This window comes from Cottoperca gobio, chromosome 2 (genome assembly GCF_900634415.1).
Source record: "Cottoperca gobio chromosome 2, fCotGob3.1, whole genome shotgun sequence".
NCBI lineage: Eukaryota > Metazoa > Chordata > Actinopteri > Perciformes > Bovichtidae > Cottoperca > Cottoperca gobio.
The window spans coordinates 7,018,405-7,044,433 of record NC_041356.1 but is presented as its reverse complement, the minus strand read 5'-3'; the positions used below and the strand labels follow the sequence as shown (position 1 = coordinate 7,044,433).

The window sequence follows — 26,029 nt, the reverse complement described above, 5'->3', positions numbered from 1 at the left end:
TGTAACGGCCTCACACCTCAGTCCAAAAGTCAAAATGAATTGGAAAAAAGATGGATGTCATCATATTTAAGCAACATGAGAGTGATAAAGATCTTCTCCCAACTACATAAACATATTTCCCCAAACTCTTCCTTTAAGCATGTGCATCAATCTGAAGCCCAAACAATGAGTCCCACCATCACGTCGTGTCGTGCTTTGTCTTCTGTATGCATGTGTGTATTTATATATAAGCACATGTATGTGAACACTACACACATCTTCCCTCATGTCTCACTGTGTTGTCTGCTTGTTTCACCTCCCCTCCTCCTCCTCTTCCTCCTCCTCCTCTTGTCCTCCTCCCCTCCCTCACTCCCTAAAAGGTCCAGTGGTCCCACCTGGCTGCTCTAAAAAGCAGCAACAGCGCCGCCCCCTCTCCTCCTCCTCCTCCTCCTCCTCCTCCGCCGCCCGTGGTCTCTCGCTCCCAGTCCTTCAGCGAGCCCGGCGGCGTGGCCTCTAGCTTTGCACAACTCCACCTGCGTTCCCAGGACCCCCACCATCACCACCACCACCCATCGCCCGCACGCACTGACCCCCAGCCCCAACATCCCCTCCACCACCCTCAAGCCCATACTAGGGCCGAACCCCAGGTCAGCAGCGAGGAAGTACCTCCCAAGGTAAGGAGCTGATGAGGGCCCCCTACATCCCCATCCCTTTCCTACCCTTCACTCTCCCCTCCCTCATTCACGTCTTCTTCATCCACTTATCATGATGTCTGTGTGTGTTTGCCTCGATGTGTTCAGCCTCATTTCTTGAACATCGAGGACGCTTTGCATTTTTAAAGCCTACTAATGACTTCACAATTCGGTAACGATTGAACACGATATCAACGAAGCGACACATTCGTCCAACCTAAACGTTGTTCTCGTGTGTAGCGGGGGTGCTGGAGAGGTTCCGGCATCACAGAGAAGTGCTCGGTTCTTGTTGGTGATGTTTTGTCACGTCACTTCAAATATATAACCCATGGCAGAATTATTTTGGGGTAATAGAATAATTCTACGGCAGATCATGGGTTCATCCAGTAGATATGTTGAAATGTCTAAAGAAATAGCAAAAGAATGTAATGTACATTTTGTGGCACACGTGGACACTATATGAGGACGTTTGAATCTGTTTCCTCCAGGTACCAGTAAGGACAACATCCAGGTCTCCTGTGCTGTCGCGCCGAGAGTCCCCTCTGCCACAACAGCCCGGCATCCAGGGCGGACAGAGGAACGCTGGCGGGTGAGTTTAAGAGACCTCTGGATTTGAAATGATTTTCTCGTTTGGGTCGTGTTCTCTTCATATTTGAGAGCACACGTTTAAACTGTTTAGAGTTGGAAGAGAGTATGACAGAAATGTGGCGTTGTTCTGTGTGACAGTATCGTGGAGCAGCGGCCGCTGTGGGACCGAGTGGAGAAGCTGCAGCCTCGGCCGGGCAGCGGCAGCTCCTCCGGCTCCTCCAACTCCAGCTCCCAGGCCAGTCCTGGTGACCGCTTCAGGCCACGCTGTGAGTCCCCTGGTACTGTACTCCGCTACATTTCACTAACTCTACTAACTGCCTATTAGCACATTATCATTATTACTATAATAACACCATTACGCATTACTAAGCGGTGCTATTTGCTCCGCTCCAGTACTTATTCTGCTGTTTTTATTCAGGCCATTGAAGATAGTTTCAGAGCCAACTCTCCTTGCCAAACTCTGTTTCCCCCCCACTAACTCGACCTTCCTTTTGTTCCCTCAAAGCTTCTTCCAAATCTGAAGGATCGCCTCTCCAGCGGCCTGAAAATGTTCCCAAAAAACCAGATGAAAAGAACCTCGCCAGGCCTACTCGACCAGCTGTAAGTCCACTGTTGCTAAAGTGCCCGTTAAACTCTTTTGATGCTGAATAGGTGCAAACTGTTTTGTGTTTTTCTCCATTTTCTACGCCTCTAATTATTCAACCACCTGGTGCAACTTCTCATGAATCCAATGGTTCGTGATTGTTGGGGAAACTCTTAGGGTGATGCGGTAAGCCTGTTAAATGAGAATACATAATCACACCTTTGCTATGCTTGCCCCATTGCCCCACTCATGGCATTATACGAAAGGTTTGTGGTGAAAGAGCTGTTTCTCCTTTGTAAGTGTTGATGCTTTGGCCACTATCCTTTCTGCCTGTGTTGTATTGGCCTTCTGCTGGCGTCTTTCCTCCTGCCTGCACAGTTCCTTCTCCCTTTTTATTGCTTGTCCGTGCACACACGGCACCAGAAGGGTTAACCCCCTGCAGCGGCTTCTGTATTCCTGGATTTGAATGCGAGCACATTTGAATGCAAACACACTGCTCCTGTTTCCTTGTACTTGTAAGACTTACTCCTAATCTCACCTGGCTCTGTTGTTTCGATAAACTGTAGCACATTTGCTTTGTTGAGCATGTCTGGGAAGTGTCCCTCCTCCCTTTTCTTGCTCGTCACTGACCTTACTAGACTGCATTATTTAGAGTTTGCAAGGAACAAGGCGAGGGCGACATGGTTACAAGACTTTAGAGGGTACGACACTAATGTAGGAATCAGAAAACAATTAAAGTGTGATCTGATTACAAACAATATGCCACTCAACATCCTCAGAACTCAGTCTAACTTGGATCTAAGCCCAGGTCTAACTGGCATTTTTCTTTTCTGTGGCCTCTGTTTGAAACGTGCCGTCTCGAGGACACGTCTTATTCCTATATAAATGTTCCCCCTTGGCGAAAAACTGAGAGAGGGCAAAGTGTTGTACTATACGTACCCAGAGATCTGAGGCTGTAGGTAGATGTAAGTTGAACAGTTTATATAAAGTGAGGAGAGATGACAAAACATTTTGAATTGGCTTTATTCTAGACGATCTGAGTTTTGCTAAAATGTTGGACCCGAGTCTTTTCTAAGACTTCCTTACGTTCTCTTTTAGGATCTGACCGCTCTGGCCAAGGAGCTCCGTGCGGTAGACGACGTGAGGCCTCCCCACAAGGTCACCGACTATTCCTCCTCAAGCGAGGACTCGGGCACCACCGACGAGGAAGACGACGAGGAGGTGGACCAGGAGGCGGGAGAGGAGTCCACCTCAGGACCTGAGGACTCCAGGGCCGGGTAGGTGGAGCTGCGTCAGTGTGTCACAGTCATTACTGTCTGTTGCATTCATTTTGTAATATCACATTTAAACTAAAACACAACCAGATAATAGTAAAGATAATGCCCTCAGACGATATGCATTGTCAGACCCATGAGTGTTGCATGGCTGTTAACTCTGGTCTGGTTACGGACGTCAGTTTCTCCCACGGCTTCCGCAGGAGGATGAGTAACGGGGAGACGGATTCAGCTAAGACCATGCTGGTTGAAGACTCGGAGAGCGACAAATCCATGACGCCCTCCAAGGACGGCACGCTGGTCATCAGACAGGTAAGAGGAGGACACTCGGAGGGATTGAACGTAATGAGATTGCCTACTTCTGAGTTTATCATCACGATAGATAGAAAGGCACATTCTGCTCGTATGTAGTTGATCAGAAATGTCATTTTCCTCTTTCTTTGTCCAGTGTCAGTGTTGTTTATCCACTCATTCTCCACTCATTCCACCATTTCTTCTGTGTTCCTGTATATTACCATGCCTTGTTATGTTTTTATTCATTATAGACTTCACATTTCACTTTTACAGATGGGTAATCGAATACGTTAGATTGATTCATAGATTGCAATTTTTGCAACATGCACAGCAGTTGTGGTCTCCAAACATGAACTTACAGATTATGTTGTTGTGAATTGGGAGTAAATCATAGGAAGCAGCAGATTAGCAGCCAAACATGCATCTCCACCTGCTTGCTCGAGCCCAAGTGTGCCTTTTCTTGCTTCCAGAGCACCGCTGACATAAAGCGGTTGGTCAGTCTCTCCTCCTCCTCTCCCTCGGCTGGCCCTGGTCACATCCAGCCCCAGCCCCCCAGCCAGGGCCTCGCAGAGAAAAACGGCTTTGCCGGCCGCATACACCACCTACCAGACCTTATCCAGCAGAGCCATCACTCCCCTTCCTCTACCACAACCATCCCTTCCTCCTCCTCCTCCTCCCCCTCGTCATCTAGCTATGCCAGTCCCACCATGTCCCCACAGAACCCCCTGGACAAGCTCACTGCCATAGAGGTATGTCACCCTCACACCGGCGAGACAAACAACTGAGGAATGGACTGTTGCAGAGTGGTGCAGGCTTAGACGTGCAGGAAGCAGATATTTTGAGCAGGATTGGGAGATATTTAGCTCAAACACACCTCCATCTCCAAGCCTGTACTCACCCGCCGTCCAGTCCTTGGTTGGATTGTTGGTGGGAGCCTCTCTGCCCCTCCTTCACTCTCCTCTGCCCCCTTCTGGCTTGGCTGACACCTTTTTGATCTGCATCTTCCTTCCCTCCTGCAATTCACTGCATTGCACTCTGTGTCTCTGCTAACACTGGCGCCTCCTGGTGGTAGAGCTTGGTCACAACATGGAGGAAACTAAACGGGAGCTTCGTGGGGTGAACTTCAAACAAGCACCTCTTAACAGTACATTGCGGTGTAACCATTTTCTTAGCGGTGTTGGGTGATGGCATGCCTGGTGTGACGGTAGGGGTGAAATGGGGCTGTATATTAAAACATTTAAATACAGAACAGACTGTGAGTCCTCAACCACACATGACCTACTTACAGAGAAGAAATCACATTTATTTTTAAAGCTTATTATTTTAGATTAGCGCCTCTTTTGCGGCGCGATACATGCAAACTACAGGCATCTCTGGTGGTGGAATTATGATCCTCTTCTGTGCTTTATTAGGAGCAACTTTTCTCTCTAACACTTCACAGCAGCCAGTGTGTGTGTGTGTGTGTCGATCATTTTCTCATTTCCCTCAACACATTTCTTCTTGTCGCACATGTTGTTTTTTTCCCTCTCTGTCCTCGTTGGCTTCAAAACAACTAACGTAACTGCACGTCATCTTTTGCATTTGATTTGTCGTGAATTGCAGTGCCAAATGTGTATTCCCAGTGGTTTGTGTCATAAAAATGTAGCTTGATTGAACACAGTTAAGCTGTTTTTAAGAGCCCCTCGAGGTAGAACTGTAACTCATGTTCAGACTGAGGGAGGCTCTAGCTATTGTAGTTTAAATCAACAGTTTTATAAATTATAAATCTGCGTAACCAAAGACACAATCTCTCTGTTTCCTGTCTGTGTCATTAACTTTTAATGATTAAATCCAGTTTTTCTCCACAAACATGTTTTGCCTTTGCTTTCTGCGCAGGATGAGCACAAGGTGAACCTTAAAATAAATAAATAAATATCTTTTGAAATCTCTCTCAGTCCCAGTCAGAGAGCAACTCCATGTCCAAACACAAGTCTTCCTCCTCCTTCACTCCTTTCATCGACCCTCGTCTTCTCCAGATCTCACCATCCAGCGGCAGCTCCCTCAACAACATGGGTAGGTCAACAACCGACAGAGAGAGAGAGAGAGAGAGAGAGAGAGAGAGAGAGAGAGAGAGAGAGAGAGAGAGAGAGAGAGAGAGAGAGAGAGAGAGAGAGAGAGAGAGAGAGAGAGAGAGAGAGAGAGAGAGAGAGAGAGAGAGAGAGAGAGAGAGAGAGAGATGTGTTTATTACGTGAGAAACATATTCCGCTTCAGATTCCCTTGAGGGGAGTGTTTGTGAGTTTCTCCCCCAACATTTTTCCCAGCGCTGATAAAGAAACTGAGTTGAAACATCTGAGCTGAAGTTCGACACTGTACCGTGTTATGCACGGGGGGTGGTGGCAGTATAGTCCCATGTTCTCTTTACTGTAACAACTACACCATAATGACAAAGCGCCATGTGTTCAAACCAGGCACCAGGTTGTTCATTAATAATTCAAATGCATGATGGCATCCAGCCTGACCTCTATGTGCCCCCTCCAGCAGCTTTTGGGCCGGACGGACGGCTCGCAGACCCGCTGAAGTCCGACCCGTCCCGTAAAGGCTCAGTGGTCAACGTCAACCCGGTCAACACGCGCCCGCCGAGCGACACGCCGGAGATTCGCAAGTACAAGAAGAGGTTCAACTCTGAGATCCTGTGTGCTGCACTCTGGGGTACGTGTCTGTCAGGGAACCATGGGCCTGCTCTGAAACTCCTAATCATTCGACTCTAATGTCCATCGAAGCTCTACTAACTATGTGTGTTTGTCCGCGACTGTTCCAGGAGTGAACCTGCTGGTGGGAACAGAGAGCGGTCTGATGCTGCTGGACCGAAGCGGTCAGGGGAAGGTCTACCCTCTGATCAACAGGCGGCGCATACAGCAGATGGACGTCCTGGAGGGACTCAATGTCCTGGTCACCATATCAGGTACAGTGAACACAGAGTAAATGTTTTAATCGTTGGACTGTTGCTGTCACTCCTTCGATTCATCTTTATTTTCTCATCTCAGAAAACTAATTGTTGTCATTGTACATATGTCTTTCTCTCAATCACACTCTCACCTCCTGCAGGTAAAAAGAACAAGCTGCGAGTGTATTACCTGTCGTGGCTGAGGAACAAGATTTTGCACAACGACCCTGAGGTGGAGAAGAAGCAGGGTTGGGTTAATGTGGGCGACCTGGAGGGTTGCGTCCACTACAAAGTCGGTACGTTTCCTCGTCAAAGATTCCTCGACCTCAAAAGAGAGGATTAAACGTGACAAAGAATTTTTAAACCAGCTCAACTTTAAAGTACCGTCACTCACGAATGATTAACTTTTGATTGCAGTGAAGTATGAGAGGATTAAGTTCTTAGTGCTGGCCTTGAAGAACGCTGTGGAGGTGTACGCCTGGGCACCCAAACCCTACCACAAGTTCATGGCCTTTAAGGTAAGCACGCTCATTCTGCAAGTATACTTTTGCCCAGCAAAGACCCGACTAATTTCCTTCTTCGTGGTCGCCTTTTAGTCTTTTGGGGATCTGGTGCACAAGCCTCTGCTGGTTGACCTGACAGTGGAGGAAGGTCAGAGGTTAAAGGTCATCTATGGCTCCTGTTCTGGCTTCCATGCTGTGGATGTGGACTCCGGTGCCGTCTACGACATCTACCTGCCCACACATGTAAGCACCTAGCGATGTCTGAGCGTACCTCGTCTCCCAACGCTCTTTACCCTCCTAACTCTTCCTCCCGTTTGTCCCTCAGATCCAGACCAGCATTCAGTGCCACGCCATCATCATCTTGCCCAACACTGACGGGATCGAGCTGCTGGTGTGTTACGAGGACGAGGGCGTCTACGTCAACACCTACGGGCGCATCACCAAGGACGTGGTGCTGCAGTGGGGAGAAATGCCAACTTCAGTGGGTAAGTGGGGCGGCCATTAAGAAATAATCATTCCCTACGAGACATTAAGTCATTGTAAATATCTGGGAAACTCTGTGGAGCAATAACCAAACGTATCTTGGAATTGTTTAGATTATTTAAGAACTGTCCCCCCCCCCTCACTAGACTCGGCGTCTAATTAACTTACGTTGTTAGCGGTGCTTCCCCCCTGTGTCCCACCAGTGACTCTATTCTTCTATATTCAGCACAGATGCTATCCAGGTTAAACTGCGGTGCCTCTTTTCATTGTTCTAATGAATCCCTGCACCTCTAGTCATCCGCTTCTGTTCCCTCCCTCTGTGTCTGAGCAGCCTACATTAGGTCAAACCAGATCATGGGCTGGGGTGAGAAGGCCATCGAGATCCGCTCAGTGGAGACGGGCCACCTGGACGGCGTCTTCATGCACAAGAGAGCCCAGAGACTCAAGTTTCTTTGCGAGAGGAATGACAAGGTGAGAACATGCGGTCCTTCCTAATGTTTCTCTCTATGTTCTAACAGAGCATGGAGCCGCCACAGACTCTCCGGCTCACAATGTGTTCTTCTCTTCCTCGTCTGTTTGTCAGGTCTTCTTCGCCTCTGTGCGCACTGGAGGTGCCAGCCAGGTGTATTTCATGACCCTGGGACGCTCCTCCCTCATGAGCTGGTAGTCGACGCCGCACCAGCCAACACGACGACCACATCCAGGCAGTGACCAACAGATGACGATTGTGACCATGACCAACGACGATGAAGAAGAGAACCGCCTCGAACAGCTTCCTCTCACCTGCTCGGGCAAACAAAACAACGGATTGGACTGTAATCATGACAAGAAGCTAGGGACGGGTGTGTGTTTGGGGGCGAGGAGACGCGTTCTGTTCGTGTCCACTGAGTGTACTAGTAAACTATACTGAGACAGCAGAACCCCCACGAGCCTCCAGGTTTATCTCACCCAACCTTTGAGCTGTTCCCCTCCTCCTCCTCGTCCTCTGCAGGACGTGGGATCTGTTGCCTGTTGATGGTAAATCTTTATGTCATAGTAAAACTTTGCATCGTGTATGTGTGTGAATGGAGGAAACACTGAGCATGTGATTGACTGAAGGGACGATAAACGCGGCCGTTACTATATCGAAGAAGGCAAATTCTTTACGCGCCACACCTCGACAAAGTAGCCGTTAGTAGCTGTGTTTAGTCCAGGTCCTGTTCAGGTGAAATTATTCCCACCACGGTAGATTTCCACGTCAAGCATGTCATTTCACACTAGTTCACAGCCACATATATAACGCTCGACATGTAAATCTGCCTCTGTATCTTCACTTTTTTTGCCTTCTCTTCCTTAAAGCGAAGAATTTTTTAAGGGACCTTCTTGATATATCCATTAAATACAGGGTACTGGATATCAGCTTGTACATACTAACTACATCAACCTTGTAGGCTTCAGACTCTCCCAGGTTTTACAGACACTATCTCGACTTTTACCACATTGCCTCACGTACTGTAGGTTATTTCGGACGGAACAGGAGTAGCCCTGTTTATGACGGCATGTTGCTTTGGTGTTATCGACTAAATTAGCTCCAGTTTTTCATACACTGTATATTTTGTATGTGACTCGCTGCACATAAATAAATCATAAGAATGCAGGACACACACATAGGTGAGTTTTAAAGGAACAATCCACCTTATTTATCACCATCTGCTTTGTTTATTGCAGTTGCTCATATTCACATCAACTGGAAGTATAAAAAAAACACACGTACCAAAATCCAAAATCCAGAAATGTGACATGCATTACCAAAAGCTGTTTTGTTTTCCCCCCAGGTGGATTTTTCCTTTAACATCAGTAATAAGTAGGGCTAGGATAAACTGTGAATTAGACATGCAGAATTAGCAGGTGGCCATTAAGGTAGCATGGAGGCCAGCGGGCAGAAGTGACGGTAAGGGAATGGAGGCAGTGTGCAGACATCAAGAGGGCTGAGAAGAAGCTTTGAACATCGCACGCCACGGAAAGGGGGAGGAAATCAGGATCCGCTGATTGTCTTCCATCTGCACGACGTTTGAATTTCACATTGCAATCATCCAACTGTATTTTGAAGGAGACTTTAGCTTTAATGTTTGGCTAAATGTTTAGGATGTCCAGATGATTAAAGCAGCTCAAAATCCTCTGCAGTTTTTTGACAAGTTAAAAGTGAAGAAGTTTGGATTTTGTGTCCTGTAGGAACACTTTCATGTGATTCAACATTGGACCTCTTTTTTTTTTTTTTTTTGCCATTGTGGGCTTCTGACCGGAAATTAGTTCCCTCAGTCCAGTCTGGATTGAGGAGAGAAATACTTTAACTGGATCATTACTCCATCCCAGAATCGAATTTTCCTTCATTTTACTTTCTCATCCTCTCAAAACCCGGATGACAAGGCAAGACCGGTTTGTCACTTCCCGTTAGACAGTCTCATCCCACTGTTAAAACGTAGAATCCATCCTGCAACTGTGTGTATGTATGAATGCGAAAACTATATAACGAGACTCATGGACCCCCCCTCCCACCTAAACTCTACTCTTTGACCCTGCTCTCAGTAAAGGTGGTGCCTTCACTGTCCAAGGTGGGACGTGCTGAGAGCTGCAGAACATGGGAATGAGATGCTTTCACTGTCCCGATCCTCTGTGAAAAAGCAAAGAAAGTCACGTTCTAATAGCAGTGTTACAAAACCACTTCAGACGGCGTGAACTAAGCGGCATATTTTTAACTCTGACTTAGTTTTTAGTCTTGTTTCTGCAATTTTTATTATGTAACCCTTCAGATAAGTATGCGACTGCAGTGGTTTTTAAATTGTAATGCACACCTTATGTTGAAAATGTTTACAGAAGCAATTGTTTTGTTAAACCAATGTGCATCGATATGAATATTTATGGTTTATTTTGAGGGCAGTTTTTCCCTGTTTTGTATTTTGTATTATTCCCTTTTTGTACTATCATTTAGACGTTTGTGTACAGGAATGATCAGCTTTTGCTCACTTTAAGAATTACATAAGTCGAGAGTGTGATTTCACTGATTCCTCTACATCCTGCATTGTGCACAGTGTGCCCTGGCTGTGTGGCAGCGTGGATCAAAAGTTTTCTACCACCCAGGTGCCAGGTGACATGCCCCCCCCCCCCTCAAACGTCTCTGCCATGCCTCTCTAATTTATGTCCTCTCTGTGTGTACTATGGGAATTACTGTATTTTCCTGAAGGTCTTTTTTTCCATTGAATAAAATCAGAAGTAATTTACAGTGTGGTGTTGCTTGTTTTGTTTTTTTTAATTCCTGTGTTATAATGCTCGACTCCCTGGTTGAATAAAGTAATCATGTGTTATGAATGTAAAATCATAATTTCTAAACTAGTTAACTAGAGTCGTCATGTTAATGTAGTGGAGTAAAAATACAATGTTTTAATCTGAATTGTAGTTTCATATGGAAACAGAGTTCTAGTGTAATAGGAGAGTAAAGACTAATACAACTTCCTATTATCACTGCATTCTATAAAATGACATACTCTACTATTACACTCATAATTAAATAAATAACTATTCCATTGAGAAAAAACTGATTTAAACATACCCTCCATTACTTATTTTAACCACGAGATGGCGCCGTTGCGCATTTACCGGCAAATCCCATTCATATCATTCAAACATGCTGGCAGTTTAGTAAAGCTGGCTTCCATACTTCACAATACAATTTCCTCTTTACGCCAAACAATAATCTCAAACTTTATTAGAGACAAATTGTACATTTCTTATAAGAAATGTATTGCAGGAGCTCTCAAGGTCATTGAGAAAATAGTTTCCGGAAGCAGGTTAGTGTCGAACTTCATTCATAAAAAACTTTCTTAAAGATATTGATTTAGAACCTCAACATAATGACTAAGTATCTCAAAACAATAATAAACGTTCTCAAAAATAATGTTTAATAATATTTTGAGATACAAAGTCATTCTTTTGAAAACGTTTTTCATTTCTTTTGAAATATTAAGTTATTATTTCGAGAAAGTTTGTCATTATAATGACCTTACAGGATCTTTTTTTAATTTTATTATTCATCTTTTACCGCCGGAAATAGGCTTCCAAACGAACTAAACAAAGGTATGATGTATTGAAAAAACTAAATTAAACATGTAAAGTTACATGTCACATCTTTGTCCACGCAAAACGCTTCACAAACCTGCTTTTATTCTGAAAAACCGTCTGAGCGGAAGTCTCGTCGTCACTCTCTGTAGCTTGACGCAGTTTGGCTGGGTCACGCTGCAATCCAGCCGGATGTTTTGCGTCGCCAGTATGTGATGGGGGAACATTCGCTCATTTCACTACTAAACTAATCCTGCGGCTCCAGCGGCGGCCCCCACCAGGTGAGTAGCCGTACACAGTGTTACCCGAGCGGACTTGTTAGCTGGAGGAGCTGCGGGTTGGTGTGGGTGAAAGCTGCAGGGAGGTCGTGACGGTGTTGGTTTGCAGTGACCGTGCACGCCCCGCGCGCTCCCCAACACCCATCATATAGTTTCTGTGGATTGTAGCTCCTTCAACAGGCAGGTGAAGGAATGCTGCGGTGTTGTTTATCACCTGTTTGACTCGAAAACCAGGAGAACACGTTTTTAAACGAGAGGACTTTGTGTTCTCTGAGGCCTGAGCAAAACACGCTTCCACTAGTTCTCTGATGGATGCATGAAGGGGCACTGTCTGTCTTTTTTCCCCACCTAGTGTTCATCTGTATGTGCGCTCTCTGACAGCTGTGTCTTTGTTACACAGAGCAGTAGCAGTCCATGCTTGGGTTCACAGCTTTTGATGGACAGGGGGGAGGTGGAGCCCCAGCAGCTGTCTTTTTATTGCATCCTCTCTTTTAACTTCTGTACATCCTCCCTGACTCTTAAACTAAAGTGTGGACTGGAGATCTGGCTGAAAAACAAAAACAAAAACTACCTTTTATGTATGCACAAGATCTCTCTTACAACCTTCAGATTTATGAGCCCTTAAGTATTGCAAAGATTTAAAAAGAAAAACCTCTTGATTTTAATATATTTTTAAAGATCTGACTGCTTTGAGAGCTGCAGTTGTGTTTCCGTTGCCTCTTCTTCAGTTTCAGTTTTCCACGTTATGAGTATTGATTTGAGCGACACATACCAAGCTTGTTATTGTTGCCATGATATCTTAACATAATCCATACCGGCTGATTTGAGTTGTTTTCAGTGCTTGGTAAAGAGGTCAGAGGGCAGGTCAGAAAGGTCACAAAGGCAGGGGGGGGTCTCCTGCTGTTGCTGAGACCTGGGTCAGATTGTACATGCAGTTTTTGGTATTTGTTTTAATCCTTCAGGTTGGTCTAATACTGAAAATCCTACAAAAATGGTAATTAATCTGCAACTATTTTGCTTTTTGTAAATAAGTCCAACATTACCTAGTTTTTCTGATGTTTTACGGAGCAAGAAAAAGGAATCGAGAGCAGATTAAAAACAATGCTGCAAAGATTTATTCCTCTGTTCCTGCTGTTTCCCCTCTCGTAGCTGCTCTGCTACTGAACTCTGTAGCTTAAGTTTGTTTTGTGTGGATTCAGTATCATCTGTCTCCGAAGAGAAAAACGATCATCTTGCTGCTGCTGCAGTTGTTGTGAGCGGCACACACACACACCTGTTTGTTACGACAGATGGTGGACAGAGTGCTCCTCTGTCTCTGTGTGTAGAAACTGCGCAGTTGGTCAGCTGTTGGTTCTCCCCTCGCCGCCCTTATCTCGCTGGACAAGCTGACTCAGAACACATGTTATTTAATCAGGCAGTTGCTTTCCTGTTGAGCCACTAAGCTGGGAAAACTGTTATTTTATTTGGCGAGTCCACTGAGAACCACCGACTGCTGTTGCTTTAGATTACTGACGTCTTACTGCCAAGATAAATTGTGTTTGATATTTAACCTTGTGTCTCTAAATTAAATGGATATTTCTGCTGCCAGACGTGCTGCCTTCCAGTCTTCTTTACACTTAGAGGCTGGGTCATCATAATGCAACTATTTAGATCATTAATTGTCATTTTTAAAGCAAAGACTCTAAAAACATTCTCTGGTTTCAGCTTCTTAAATGAGTTTTATGCATTTCTTTATCATATATGATAGTAAACTGAACATGTTTGGGTTTTGGACTGTTGGGTGAATAAAACAAGCAATTTGAATACATCTCCTTTTGGCCGTGGGATATATTTATACAACATAATGAATGGAAAATAATCACCAGATGAATTCGTAATGAAAAACTAGAAGGGCACTCGGAGAGCGCAGAACTCTGCCAAGGCTGTTTTCATAAGTGACAAATAATGGTGTATATCCGTCCCGTGGTTCGGATCCGCTCCAAAATGTAATGGGTGCAAGTTTCATGAACTCGGGCCAGTCCTGCTGACAAACGGACAAACAATTAGTGAAGCTGGAACCAGCGAATGTTTGGAAGTTTTACTCCACAAATGACTGAAACAAGAAATTAAATGATCGAAATGGGGGATTTTTGTTAATTGACTAATAAACTGATTTTCCCTTTTCTCTCTGTATCAGCTGTCATGGATACAAATGACCAATAACATCATAGATATCTTACTCTTGTTTCCTAAATGATCAGTTTGAGAGCTGATCTATGAATTGATTAGTGGATCTTCATCTTATTATTCTTCCATTTTATAGACTAAATGATTAATCACCTCCACCTCATGTTGAGGTACAAGCTACCCTGTAGAAGAGTGTCCTCTTGGTCGCTTGTATCCATGGTGTCCTTCTTTCTGTCCCTGCTTGAGACGTGAGCTGTGGGTGGAACAAAAGATACAGGTTTGTTTTCTGACTTTGTTCAGTGCCACACAACACCCACAGCACTAGAGCTGATGTACCTAATCAGATCTCACCATCCCTTCGCTGATTAGCTTTGCACCAATAATGGACACATCCATGCGCATTTATTGTGTAACACGCACAACAACGCTTCCAGACGACCTTTTTATGAAAATGAACTCTGGATTTGGAGGTGTAGAGCGTCATCAGCAGGCAGGTAAAGTGAACACAAGATGCTTTTATTTGTACATCTTTTGCCATTTGGCTGCATACAGAGTCGTTTGTTTTAATAGAATAGAAACAGCTCAAATATTTAGTCTTCTGCAAAGCTGCTAAAAAGTCTTCTTCGTCTTGCTCGGTGCATTTTATTTAACTTCATAGCTGCATGTTGTTGTTGGTGTTGCACTAAAGGGACCAGCGGAAGGAGTTCAGTTGAAACATTTTACATCTTTCACATGTTCTTGCAACAATGACACTGGTGTAAATAAACCTATTACTATATGTTCTTATTAAAGTGAATATCTTTTGGGTTTTGTGTTGACATTTAAAGACTGAACGATCAAGAAAATAATCTGGAGATGAATCGATAATGACAATAATGTGGACATGACTTTATTTTGAAATATTCAAATATCTCTTATTTGCACAGGGGCCCCCACGGTCACATAAAAGACAAAAAGGCAGAGATTTGTGCTTCCGAGTCATCTGCCCTAAGTGTGCTGCAACAATGAAGAACAGGTCTCCTCATACTCATTGGGACATAAAACTTTTTGATGTCTCTCGCCCCCCACACTTGTCCTTTTTCCCTTTCAGCCCGGCCACACTCTCCTCTTTCCTCTTGCACTCTCTTAAAGGCCGTGCTAGTCTTTCAGACAACCTTGGTCTTTTCTTTCCCTTTTGAACCCCCTCCACCACCCCCAGCCCGAGACAAAGAGTGGAGAGTAACTGTGCTGCTCTGTAGCCAGGTGTTCTCCATTGCTGCCCCGGGCCGTAATAGCAGCAGCCCTCACACTGCAGCTGCCCTCCCCAGCCTCCCATTGTGTAGCTCTATTGTTCAGCCGCCCACCCCTCGTTGATTCATCGGCCACACAGGGGAAGCCCTTTCAGACTGAGGAGGGGAGTGTGTGTGTGTGTGTGTGTGTGTGTGTGTGTGTGTGTGCTGGTGCACGTTGAGTACGCGTGCCTTGGGGAAACTGGGTGTTGCAGGCATTTGCCCACAGCCACTCCCCTCCTCCTCCTCCTCCCCCTGGTCTCTGCGCCTCATTGTAAGGCCGCTCCGCTCCGATTGGCGGAGAAGCAGCCACTCCAAACGAGGAAATGGCAGACATTGTTGCTCCATCTGTTCTGCCACTCATTGTCCAACTTGCCTGCTTCTGTCGAACGCAACAAAAAAAACACAACACAGCTCTGAAAGGCACTCAGACAGGGAGGACAGAGGCGTTGGGCTGGAGGTGGATGCTCTGCAGCTAAGACGAGCATCGGATGTAGCTGCTGTGGGAACTTAAGGACTTCTTCTCTGTTTCACCTGCAGTGTTTTTAAAATCTGATTTTCAAGGATTTTAATGTGCGGAAATGAACTGACCTTCGTCCCTTTCTTCCTTGTTTGTTAATCTTTTAAGACCTGGTAAGTGCGTCTTCCTATAACCTGACTCTTATACTGAAACCTTACTTTTTAGCTTCCCATTTGTGGCTGTTGTGATCTCTTATTAAAGCAATGTGATTTTTACTAGACAGAGTCCCACTAGGGTCATTGAGATTATGCAAATGCTATAGCATTTCTTCCTGCATGACAGGTTGCAGGGCTGCAGCATCATAAATCCCTGAGTGCTGCACTCTCTAAATACTGACATGACCTAAAATACTGGATTCCCTTCATTTTAAAATACGAGTCATGTATAGTTCACGTTAATAAGTTCAGAATGAAGAGGAGGAAGTGCAGTCCAGCTTCTCTGATGAAGGTTTTGGATGTGAAATATTGCTGGAAAAAAAAGTAGTCTGAGTTTGAAGCGTATGTGTTAAAGAAATCTTTAATGTGCAGAGTTTGTAGCACAGGACTAAACTTCTGCTTTAGTCTGCAGCTGGGACACTGCAGTTGAATTTCAAACCGTAATCTGTGTTGATATGAAATTTGATGGGGGGGGGGGGGGGGAGGAGTTGTGCAGCGTAGTGTAGTGTAGTGTTGTGTTTTCTTTTTTGGGCGGTAACAAAAAGCAAGCTTCTTATCTGGGTCACATGACGCTGGAGGAAACAAATAGTGCCTTGGCTAAAGATGTTATCCTCCGTGCGACTTTCACATCTGTGTGTGTGTGTGTGTGTGTGTGTGTGTGTGTGTGTGTGTGTGTGTGTGTGTGTGTGTGTGTGTGTGTGTGTGTGTGTGTGTGTGTGTGTGTGTGTGTGTGTGTGTGTGTGTGTGTGTGTGTGTGTGTGTGTCAGACTGTCTGTCCTGCTGCGTCTTTATTCTCACACTAGTGTGTGTGTGTGTGTGTGTGAATGAAGGGGAGACACCAGTTGCGAGTACCGCTCAGCAGACATCTGTTGCCCTGCTGCTGTCGGGGAAAGCCTAGCGCGCCATCTACATGCACCATCACACACACACACACACACACACACACACACACACACACACTAAGTATTCCCCTGACTGATTATTCTGCCTGGGACGGCCCCCTTTTTCCACAATAACTTTTGCACAGTATCAGACATGCAGCGATATACCGCCAGACAGCCCCCTCTGCACCCCCCTCCGCACCCCCCTCCTTTAAACCCAGAACCCTTTGCCCCCTCTCTCACCCACTGCACACACACTTTTTTACACAAAGCTCCCACATACAAAGCGCTGTAAGGACTGTGTTACATATTCATTACTGCCTCCATCAAAGCCAGCAGTGGTGCTGTGTGTGTGGTGTGGTGTGTGTGTGGGTGTGGTGTGGGTGGGTGGGCGCCGGCCCGCTGATGTTTGAAAGATGCACCTACTCAGCCTGGAGGTCTGGAGATGGTGTGATGGTGAGGTGGCTCTGCCGTTGGTCCGTCAACACTGAATGCATTATTCTGCGCTGGGACCAGAAGACTTTAAACATCTCACATTTAATCAGATCACACATTTAACAGGCTTTAACAGTGACGAGCACACTGCTCAGAGTTCTGCCGTTAAGCAGCTAAAAACTACGGGATTATCAGATTTGTACAGATTAAAAAAACTCAAATGAGGTTAATGTGTCATGTGGGAATATTTTTGCTGATTTTTAGTCAGTTTAAGGAGTTAATATCTTTGGGTTTTGAATGTGTTTTCAGACAATATGTGAACTTTTGCCATCGTTTTCTGGCATTTTATAGACAAAACAAAACCTCATTAATTGAGAAGATTATTAGAATTGTTTTTGGATTTGATACAAATATTGTATAATCCTGCAAAACACAATTTAAAAAAAGAAAACAATCATTAGTTTGAACCCCCAGATGAGATGGTCATCAGCTGCCTGGTGCTGATTTTAAGGCTTAATATCATGTAGTGCTAAAATTATACCTCAGTTTTGGTACCAGTACAAAACAATATGTGTTTGTTTCCTTACCTTAAGGAGTATTAACTTTTAATCTATTAAATATGAACTACTAATCTATTTATATTTTTCCAAAAGCCAGACTTCTCAAATGTTAAACACAAGCAGCTGTACAAGAACTTTGCCAAATAGTGGGACATTTGCTAAATCAAAGAATCCACAAGATTATGAATCTGAGGATTTATATAGGGATGCACTGATCCAACTTTCCCCCCCCAGTACTGATTCCCATATATTTTCTAATCCTGTGCTGGTACTGCTCTTTCCCCTAGTTTTAAATACCATGAAGCCACGGACTGCTGTATAGAAGTAACATGGTGTTATGTCACGTCTACGCAGCGGTGACGTATCGCTGGTGCTGGATGATGACGAGCTTTAGAAAAACCTTAATGGAAAGACAGTTTGAATGTGTCGGTTTAACAACAGAGTCGAGTACGCATGAGATGTTCGCAATAGCCCCTCTCTCCCCACAGCAGGATGAGTCACTTTGTGAGGTGGACGTTGTGTGTGTGTGTGTGTGTGTGTGTGTGTGTGTATGTGTGTGTGTGCACGGGCACCATCAACGCCCACATTCGCTAATGCCAAGGTCCCAGTTCTAATCACTCCTGCAGGTCTATTGTTGTCTTGGGTGGCGGGGTGGGTTTGCCAGTGAGGCACACTTAAGCCCCTCCCTCCCCCACACCAGATCTTTTTGTAATGTGTGTGTGTGTGTGTGTGTGTGTGTGTGTGTGTGTGTGTGTGTGTGTGTGTGTGGAAGGCGGGTCACCTCTGTCTTGGCATTTGGAGGGGAGAATGCTTTCAACAGCTGTAGCTTAGCAACAGTAGCTCAGCCGCGTTGCTAGGCAGCCCTTTTTCATAAAATGCGAACTCACTTCACCCTGCCCCCCCCCCCCACCGCCACCGTCTTTTAGTCACTTCCCCTTCCATCATCTGCTTTGTCCAGATAACATTGGGTTTCACTTGGTTTTGAGTCAAGTCCAACCAGATTGAAATGATTTAGGCGACGTCTAACTGCACATTGACATTTGTAGAATTTTATATTATTGTTTCCTTTTTTTTGTGTGGAAATAACAGATACTGAAACTAAAAAATATATTTTATTTAAGTAAAACCAGTGTAGAAAAACTCCTGTATTCAGAATTTTCTATATCTATCCATCTATCTCTCTAAACGCATGATAAATGATGTGTTGATTGTATTTTGTATTATTTATCTGAATCTTCAAAGTAACTAAAGTTATCAAATAAAAGAGTACAAAGTACAATATTTGCCTCTGAGATGCAGCGGAGCATAACGTAGCAAGAAATAGAAATACTTTTAAAGTAAATGTAAATTACTTTACTTGAGTACCTGAAGATTGTACTAAAGTACAGTACTTGAGTAAATGTAGTTACTATCCACCACTGGAGATAAAATATCTGATCTCAGATTAACTTTCCAAAGTGCTCCCTGTAGTTTGTGTGCAGCCAAACCTTTGACACCAATCAGATTAGCCTAACCAGATCCCATGTCCCTGGTGCCAGAATGCTATTTGTTGATTGGCTCGGTAGCCTTGGAGGCCCTCAGTGTTTTAATGAGTGACTCCAGCACCCCATGGGAAGAAGCATATGGACCTTAATTACCAGGTAGAATGTGAGGGGGAAGGGTCTGTCGTCTCCAGCACTAACGTCTTTTTTTAACAGTTCACCCTCTGTTCCCCCTCAGATTAATGTGCTGTGGCGTGGCCCTTTTTTAATAGCACACTGGGGCCAGACCTAAAAAAAAAAAAAACCGCGGGAGTCCCTTAATTAGGGTGGGAGGCCCCATAGGCTCTTTGTGTCTCTGTCTGTGCCTCAGCAGAGTCCTCAACTGTCTGAGACATCCAGTCAGCTTAGAGCCGTGTTAGGATAGCTTCGGCAAAATAAAGGTGAGAAAGTCAGATTTAAATGTCATTCAGTGTCGACTCTAAATTATCAAAGAGAAGCCTGAATGCAAATTCTCATTTCAGTGGACTAGTTGCTTCTGGAACAGAGGTCTATTTTTATTATTTATATTTAAAATAAATACTGTTTTTCATTAAAATGTCTGGATGAGCCCTCTAATAACATTGTGAAATCATATTCTAACATTCTAACATGCATAAGAGCAGATTTTCATTTAATAACCCGTGCTGATCATTATCAAAAGAAAATGTAAAAAATGAAGACGCTGCATTTCTTTCATGGTCAAAGCTTAGCTAAGCTGCTTTATGGCCCAGTACAGTTACAGTAAATCACTTTACACAGTGACTTTAAAGTGATCCAGCATGTCAGTAAGGACCTCATTTCCTAAATATATCTCACACTCACTCCAGTTTCCTTTCTGTGTCTTTCTTTAGGCACCAATGAGTCGAGCTTTGTGAGAGGGCAGCAGTCAGCCCCGAGTGCTGGATGTCTGTGACGGTTCCATGGGCCAGAAGGACCATGTGGAGGCAGGTGCAGCCCACATCCTCGACCTGGGGCTGGATTTGGAGTATCTCCACGTAGCAGGGGCTGACCGGCAGGCTGGCGGCTCTGACGGGCGCCCTGCTATGGAGGAGCAGGGGGAGAGCTCCGGCAACAGCAGCACCGCCAATTCCCCTCCGCCGGCCGTGGAGGAGGAAAATGCCGGGTCTGATGCAGAGTGCGAGCCGGCGTCCTCTTCTAGCGACACCCCCGCTGCCGCCCCCGACCCGGATGGAGGTGAGGGAGGGTTAACTCACTGTAAGAACACCCACCAGCTGCTTTGTCGGACCCAGTGTGTGGATTTAGGCACTGAGGGTCCTCCCGAGCCCCCACCTGAACTCCCATCAGAGCTTGAAAACGACACCCCTGCCCAGTCTTCACCCAGCTCCCCATGTAAGCAGCCACCTGAGCCTCCGTCCACTCCCTCCTCATCAGAGCCGGCGCCCGAAGCCGGCGGGAAGGAGTACCAGGCTAAGCTGGAGTTCGCCCTGAAGCTTGGCTACTCTGAGGAGACGGTGCGACTGGTGCTGTCCAAGCTCGGCCCTGACACCCTCATCAACGACATACTGGGAGAGCTGGTCAAACTGGGCACCAAGTCAGACAGTGAGCAGCCGGTTGGATCGTTAGCCTCTACCTCATCTTCTTCGTCCTCCTCCTCCTCGTGTGGCTGTTCTGATTTGATGGAGAGCCAGAGGTCGGACTCCCCCTGTCCGTCAGAGTCTCTGTGCGACCAGGACAACCTGCGGCCAATTGTGGTGGATGGCAGTAATGTAGCCATGAGGTGAGCAGTCAGTGGCAACAGGTTTAATAAAGACACATTTAAATCTAAGGCTGTGCTGAACAGTTTGAAGCTATATTCATAACGTTGACGTTTCAAATTCTAAATCAACATTTCAACAACTGCAATGCTTTAAAAATAAATAAAATGTGCATGTCTTTTCAAAACCGGTATTTCTTCAGTGTCTGCTAAAGATGATGCTCCACTAATATTATTAGTATTATACTATTTGTAGAATTACAAATGCCTAGGATTGTTCCTGACTTGCGTGATACATGTTTTTTCAAAAGCTCCAGAGCGTTGTGTAATCTGAAAGTCAAAGTTATTGAAAGAAAACTGCGGGTGGTCTAGATCCTTTGAAGAAAGTTGAATAATAAAGATTCTGAAATAATAAAAATCCGATGAATGACTTTATTATAATTGAGGATTTTTTTGTTGGGTGATGATGTCATAAAATATGACGACATCCAAACATAGAATGTAAAAATGAAAAGGAAAAAGACCTTCGGTAAAGTCCTGGTTAAATCATTGTAAAATGTCGTTTTTAATTAAGACTTTTGCATCATACTGTATGTGTGTTTATCGCTGCATTAAAACCCCCTTCTGCCTCTTAACTATGTCCTGTAGCCATGGCAACAAGGAAGTGTTTTCCTGCCAGGGCATTCAGCTGGCGGTAGATTGGTTCCTCGAGCGTGGCCATCATGACATCACAGTGTTTGTGCCTGCGTGGAGGAAAGAGCAGTCCCGCCCTGACGCCCCTATAACAGGTCCGTGCAAGAGACACGCACACGCACACACACACACACACACACACACAATGTATAAGATAAAGTTGTGAGATTATTCTAGCTCAGCGTTTTTACTCCGCCGTACCATAACTCCCTCCTACACAGATCAGGATATCTTGCGGCGCCTGGAGAAGGAAAAGATCCTGGTCTTCACTCCTTCGCGGCGTGTCCAAGGTCGGCGCGTGGTTTGCTATGACGACCGCTTCATCGTCAAACTGGCCTATGAGTCAGACGGCATCATCGTCTCTAATGATAACTACAGAGACCTGGCTAATGAGAAGCCAGAGTGGAAGAAGTTCATCGACGAGCGGCTGCTCATGTATTCCTTTGTCAATGACAAGTACGTAGAGGTGGATTAGTGAGGAGCAGATTCTGTCAGTGTGATGGATCTGGATGACTTGGTGTCAAAAGTATTGTGACATATAGAATTTATGTCTCTAATTTTGAACTCTGTGTACAGTTCACCTTTCATTTTCCATTCTCATCTATTACTTTATCACATCTGACATTTGGTTTAACAAATGCCACGACAGCTGACATTTTCACTTTGTTTTAAAAGGTGAAACGCATCTTATTTTATTCCCTCTGCCTCCATGTTACAGTGAGAGAGATAAAGAAGATGCACCCTTTTTTTTTTTTAAAACACCAGTGTCCTGTAACTCGTGTAACTCTCTTGTCCTTTCTAATCCTCACTTCCTGCCTCTCAGATTCATGCCCCCAGATGACCCTCTTGGTCGTCATGGCCCCAGCTTAGACAACTTCCTGAGGAAAAGACCTGTCATGCCTGAGCAGAAGAAACAACCTTGCCCATACGGTGAGAACACAGATATTTTCACCTAAATGCAGGTCACATATCCTGCATAATGTTTGTTGGGAGCTTTTGTATGTGTGCTATGTAATGAAACTGAAACCTTTTTGTCTCCAGGAAAGAAGTGCACTTACGGCCACAAGTGTAAGTACTACCACCCAGAGAGAGGTGCTCAGCCTCAGCGTGCTGTGGCTGATGAACTGCGTGCCAGTGCCAAGACTTGCGTCACCACAAAGAACCAGGGGGACACCGGGTTGGTGAAGAGCCACAGTGTGCCAGCTGGCAGCATCGATGCAAAAAAAGGCGCGCAGAAAAGGCAGTCAGACCCGAGCATCAGAGCGCTGTCGTACAGTGATGCTGAGGAGAAGCTGGCAAGAGGTAGGGCGGAAAGCCAGAAGAACAGTATGTGTGGCAGCAGCTGTAGCAGTGGGAGTATAACCATGTCCACAGCCCCAGGAGGCCCTCCATCCAGTTTCAGCCTTCAGCAGGACCAGCAGTCCAGAGCGGTGACTCCTCATAGCCTCCCAGCCCCCAGCCATGACCTTTACCCTCACTGTGAGTCTCCAGACTTGAGCTACTACTCAGTAACGCGTGCGTACTCTGGCCTGAGCCTGTCCACCAGACGGAGCCCAGACTGCCGCTTCCCCAATGACACAGGACCTGCGGCTGGGCTCAATGGGCTCAGCGGGCTCCGAGTGCGGCAGCGAAAGCAGCGTGAGTTGCGGGAGCAGCTGCGACTCGTACAGCGAGAGGCCGTGTCCCGGATGCCCCCAAGACACCTTACTGGAAGACAACGTCCATTTTGCTAATCCTCACAGCCGACTGTATCCCCATCATGCCCCGACGAACCATGAACTGTGTGGCCTTCATCCTGCCGATTACACAAATATCCAACACAGCCACACGTCTAATACACACAGCTACCACCTGGCACGCGGGCAGAGCTGTTCTCACGACCAGCCTCCACCAGAGGCTCCCCCTAAGCGCCCTCTCTACCCCTTGCCCCCTCACCTCCAGCACCAGCCGCTGACTGCACGCTCCAGCTGCCCAGGCGACTATCACTCTCTGCCCCAGTCAAATCCTCACCCCCCCGGCTCTCCCCTCGGCCGCTGCCTGGCCCCCACACGAGCAGAAAGTGTGTCAGACTCGCATCTGTATGAACACCTCTCTACATCGCACCATCACCACCGGACAAAAGCGCTGCCCAGCTGGGACACGTACTACAGACAGCCTCCATTGCCGCCGTCCAGGTATGAGCCGTCGGCCTATCAAAGCCTGCCAGACACACGCCAGTCCTCCTGGCACGCCCCTCCCTGGACACAGGACGCCTACGCCCAGCACCACTCCTCCCACCCAGCGCTCCACCCGTCCTCGACACATTACTTGAACCACCCGCCTCATCCACCTCATCCATCCAGCACTCCTCTCCAGCCGTACCCGCCTCACAGCGCTCGCCTTACTGTCCCCTCCCACGCTCCACCCTCCTACATGCCGCAGCACCCAGAATCCCCTGCACACAGCCGCTACGGGGACATGAGGGAGAAAGTGTACGTCAACCTGTGTAACATCTTCCCCTCGGAGCTGGTGAGCCGGGTGATGGCCAGGAGCCCCCACATCACAGACCCCCAGCAGCTGGCAGCCGCTATACTTGCAGAGAAAGCCCAATCGGGCTACTGAAGAAAGAAGGAAAATGTCATCTCCCATTAGAAAACAATAGCAGTTATGTAGTCATGATAATAATACTGTGGGTGGTTTGTACCATCAGAGCAAACTGGGATTTGCCTTTGCAACACTTGAAAGCACGTTGGGTTTGTACGGTGGAATTTAGAAACACTGGAATGCTTTTGGATCGTCTGCAAGTAGAGCTTTTTCTTTTCTTATGATATTAATGAGACAATTCATAAGTTTCAAGGATATAAAATGCTGAAGATAATCCAAATCCAGCTCTTGTCACTGCACAGCGACAACTAAACCAACTGAACTTCAAGAAGTGTGGGAAGAGCGAGTCATTTGAAGAAATCTATGACTTTGACACAAAGTGCGACTTGTGGAGATTGTTCCAGACCCAGTTAAACATTTGTATTTATTTAGTAGCTTATTATGTGTCTTTCTCATGCAGGACTTGTAATGCATCAAGTTCAAAAGGCACTTATTTTGTTTTACAGCCAAATCATAACCTCGTGAGTTGGTATCACACACATCAAATATGAGTGGTATGAAGGATTATTTAAGCTTTTCCACCAGATTCTGATTTGTATGGACTACGCACACACATAATGTGCATCGTAAACCCTCACAGTTGAGTCAAACAGTGTTTGAAAATATTCTTTCATGTGTAAAGCACCAGATGGATGGGATTTTCAACTTCCTAACTATAAAGAAAAGTGTCCCAGATGAGTATTTAAACATGATTTCAGATTTTTCCCTGAATGGTTTTCTTAACTTGTTACGTGGCACATTCACGACTGGTACTCCATCATCACATGAGGTTCAAACGACTGTTTGACCAAGGTCTGTGTATTATATTAATCTATTTGTGTGTGTGTGTTGTGCGGCCACTTGAGGGGCTTTTTCCATGTTGGTAAAAATGGGTGTCTGAAAGATGGTTGTCTTATTTAAGATAACGTCAGTATTTTGGTCAGAGTTGTAGCTGTAGAGATGGGTGACCCTGTCGTGTGTACCTTAGTTTTAGTAAGGGACATCTCTCTCTCTTTCTTTCTCTCTCTCTCTCTGTGTCTCTCTCTCTCTCTCTCTCTGTGTCTCTCTCTCTCTCTGTCTCTCTCTCTCTCTCTCTCTGTGTGTGTGTCTCTCTCTCTGTCTGTCTCTCTCTCGCTCTCTCTCTCGCTCGCTGTCTCTCTCTGTGTCTCTCTCTCTCGGTGTGTCTCTCTCTCTCTGTCTGTCTCTCTCTCGCTCTCTCTCTCTGGCCCTTTATTTTGGGTCAACTCTGGTATCTGCTACAGACAGAGAACATCTGGACATCAGTAAATCAAACATGTATGTATTGTAAATATATTTAACCCCGCTGTGCTTTTGGCAAACAGCGTCTCCTGTTGGCTGTAGCAGATGCCGGCTGAATCCATGCTAGACGGAGAAAAACCTTGTTTGATACAAATTGTATCATTAACTAAGTCACTGATGTTCTATACAGTACATGGACTTGTTGATCCGTATCTATCAAACACTCATGATGTATTACTATATGATGAAATGCATTGACAACAGTTATGTTCCAATCGAGATGTTCCAACTTTTAATCTTGTGGAAATTGCCTTGAGACAATTATTTCAAATATGTTTTGAAACGACAGAAGTTGTCTGCCTACTATGTTTAGGTTTCACAACTTCTTCTTTATCCGTGCTTTTGGGTTTGAAGCTGGTTTATTTTCTACAGGAGCTCCAATGAAATCACATGTGAGAAATATGCTTTGGTTTACTGACCCATTTAAAAACAGAAGTGAATTAGTCTGTTTTTTTCACAGTAAGGTTGGGGTCAGTTCATTTTAA

The 26,029-nt window shown here is 45.5% G+C and overlaps 2 protein-coding genes across 18 annotated transcripts in view; both read left to right on the top strand.

The window, feature by feature from the left end:
- The window catches only part of LOC115016903 (mitogen-activated protein kinase kinase kinase kinase 4), a 33,303-nt gene extending 22,724 nt beyond the window's left edge, over positions 1-10,579 (top strand). For 2 of the 17 annotated variants that reach the window (XM_029445060.1, XM_029444996.1), the window contains 17 exons: positions 360-653; positions 1,160-1,260; positions 1,398-1,537; positions 1,765-1,859; positions 2,020-2,028; positions 2,941-3,119; positions 3,299-3,428; positions 3,881-4,159; positions 5,345-5,462; positions 5,929-6,099; positions 6,209-6,352; positions 6,496-6,630; positions 6,752-6,852; positions 6,931-7,080; positions 7,163-7,322; positions 7,652-7,791; positions 7,904-10,579. In XM_029445060.1, the coding sequence (XP_029300920.1) occupies positions 360-653; positions 1,160-1,260; positions 1,398-1,537; positions 1,765-1,859; positions 2,020-2,028; positions 2,941-3,119; positions 3,299-3,428; positions 3,881-4,159; positions 5,345-5,462; positions 5,929-6,099; positions 6,209-6,352; positions 6,496-6,630; positions 6,752-6,852; positions 6,931-7,080; positions 7,163-7,322; positions 7,652-7,791; positions 7,904-7,987 (2,430 nt within the window). In that variant the 3' untranslated portion in view covers positions 7,988-10,579. The remainder of the gene's footprint in view (positions 1-359; positions 654-1,159; positions 1,261-1,397; positions 1,538-1,764; positions 1,860-2,019; positions 2,029-2,940; positions 3,120-3,298; positions 3,429-3,880; positions 4,160-5,344; positions 5,463-5,928; positions 6,100-6,208; positions 6,353-6,495; positions 6,631-6,751; positions 6,853-6,930; positions 7,081-7,162; positions 7,323-7,651; positions 7,792-7,903) is intronic. The other 15 variants (XR_003833207.1, XM_029445026.1, XM_029445041.1 and 12 more) reach the window with 15 other exon arrangements.
- Positions 10,580-11,563: 984 nt separating this feature from the next.
- On the top strand, positions 11,564-25,337 carry LOC115019652 (probable ribonuclease ZC3H12C). Its single transcript, XM_029449114.1, is given in 7 exon segments — positions 11,564-11,693; positions 20,047-20,933; positions 21,558-21,697; positions 21,824-22,058; positions 22,426-22,532; positions 22,644-23,182; positions 23,184-25,337. Coding segments are annotated over 6 exon segments (2,859 nt in total). The 5' UTR covers positions 11,564-11,693; positions 20,047-20,115; the 3' UTR covers positions 24,204-25,337.
- Positions 25,338-26,029: the final 692 nt, after the last annotated feature.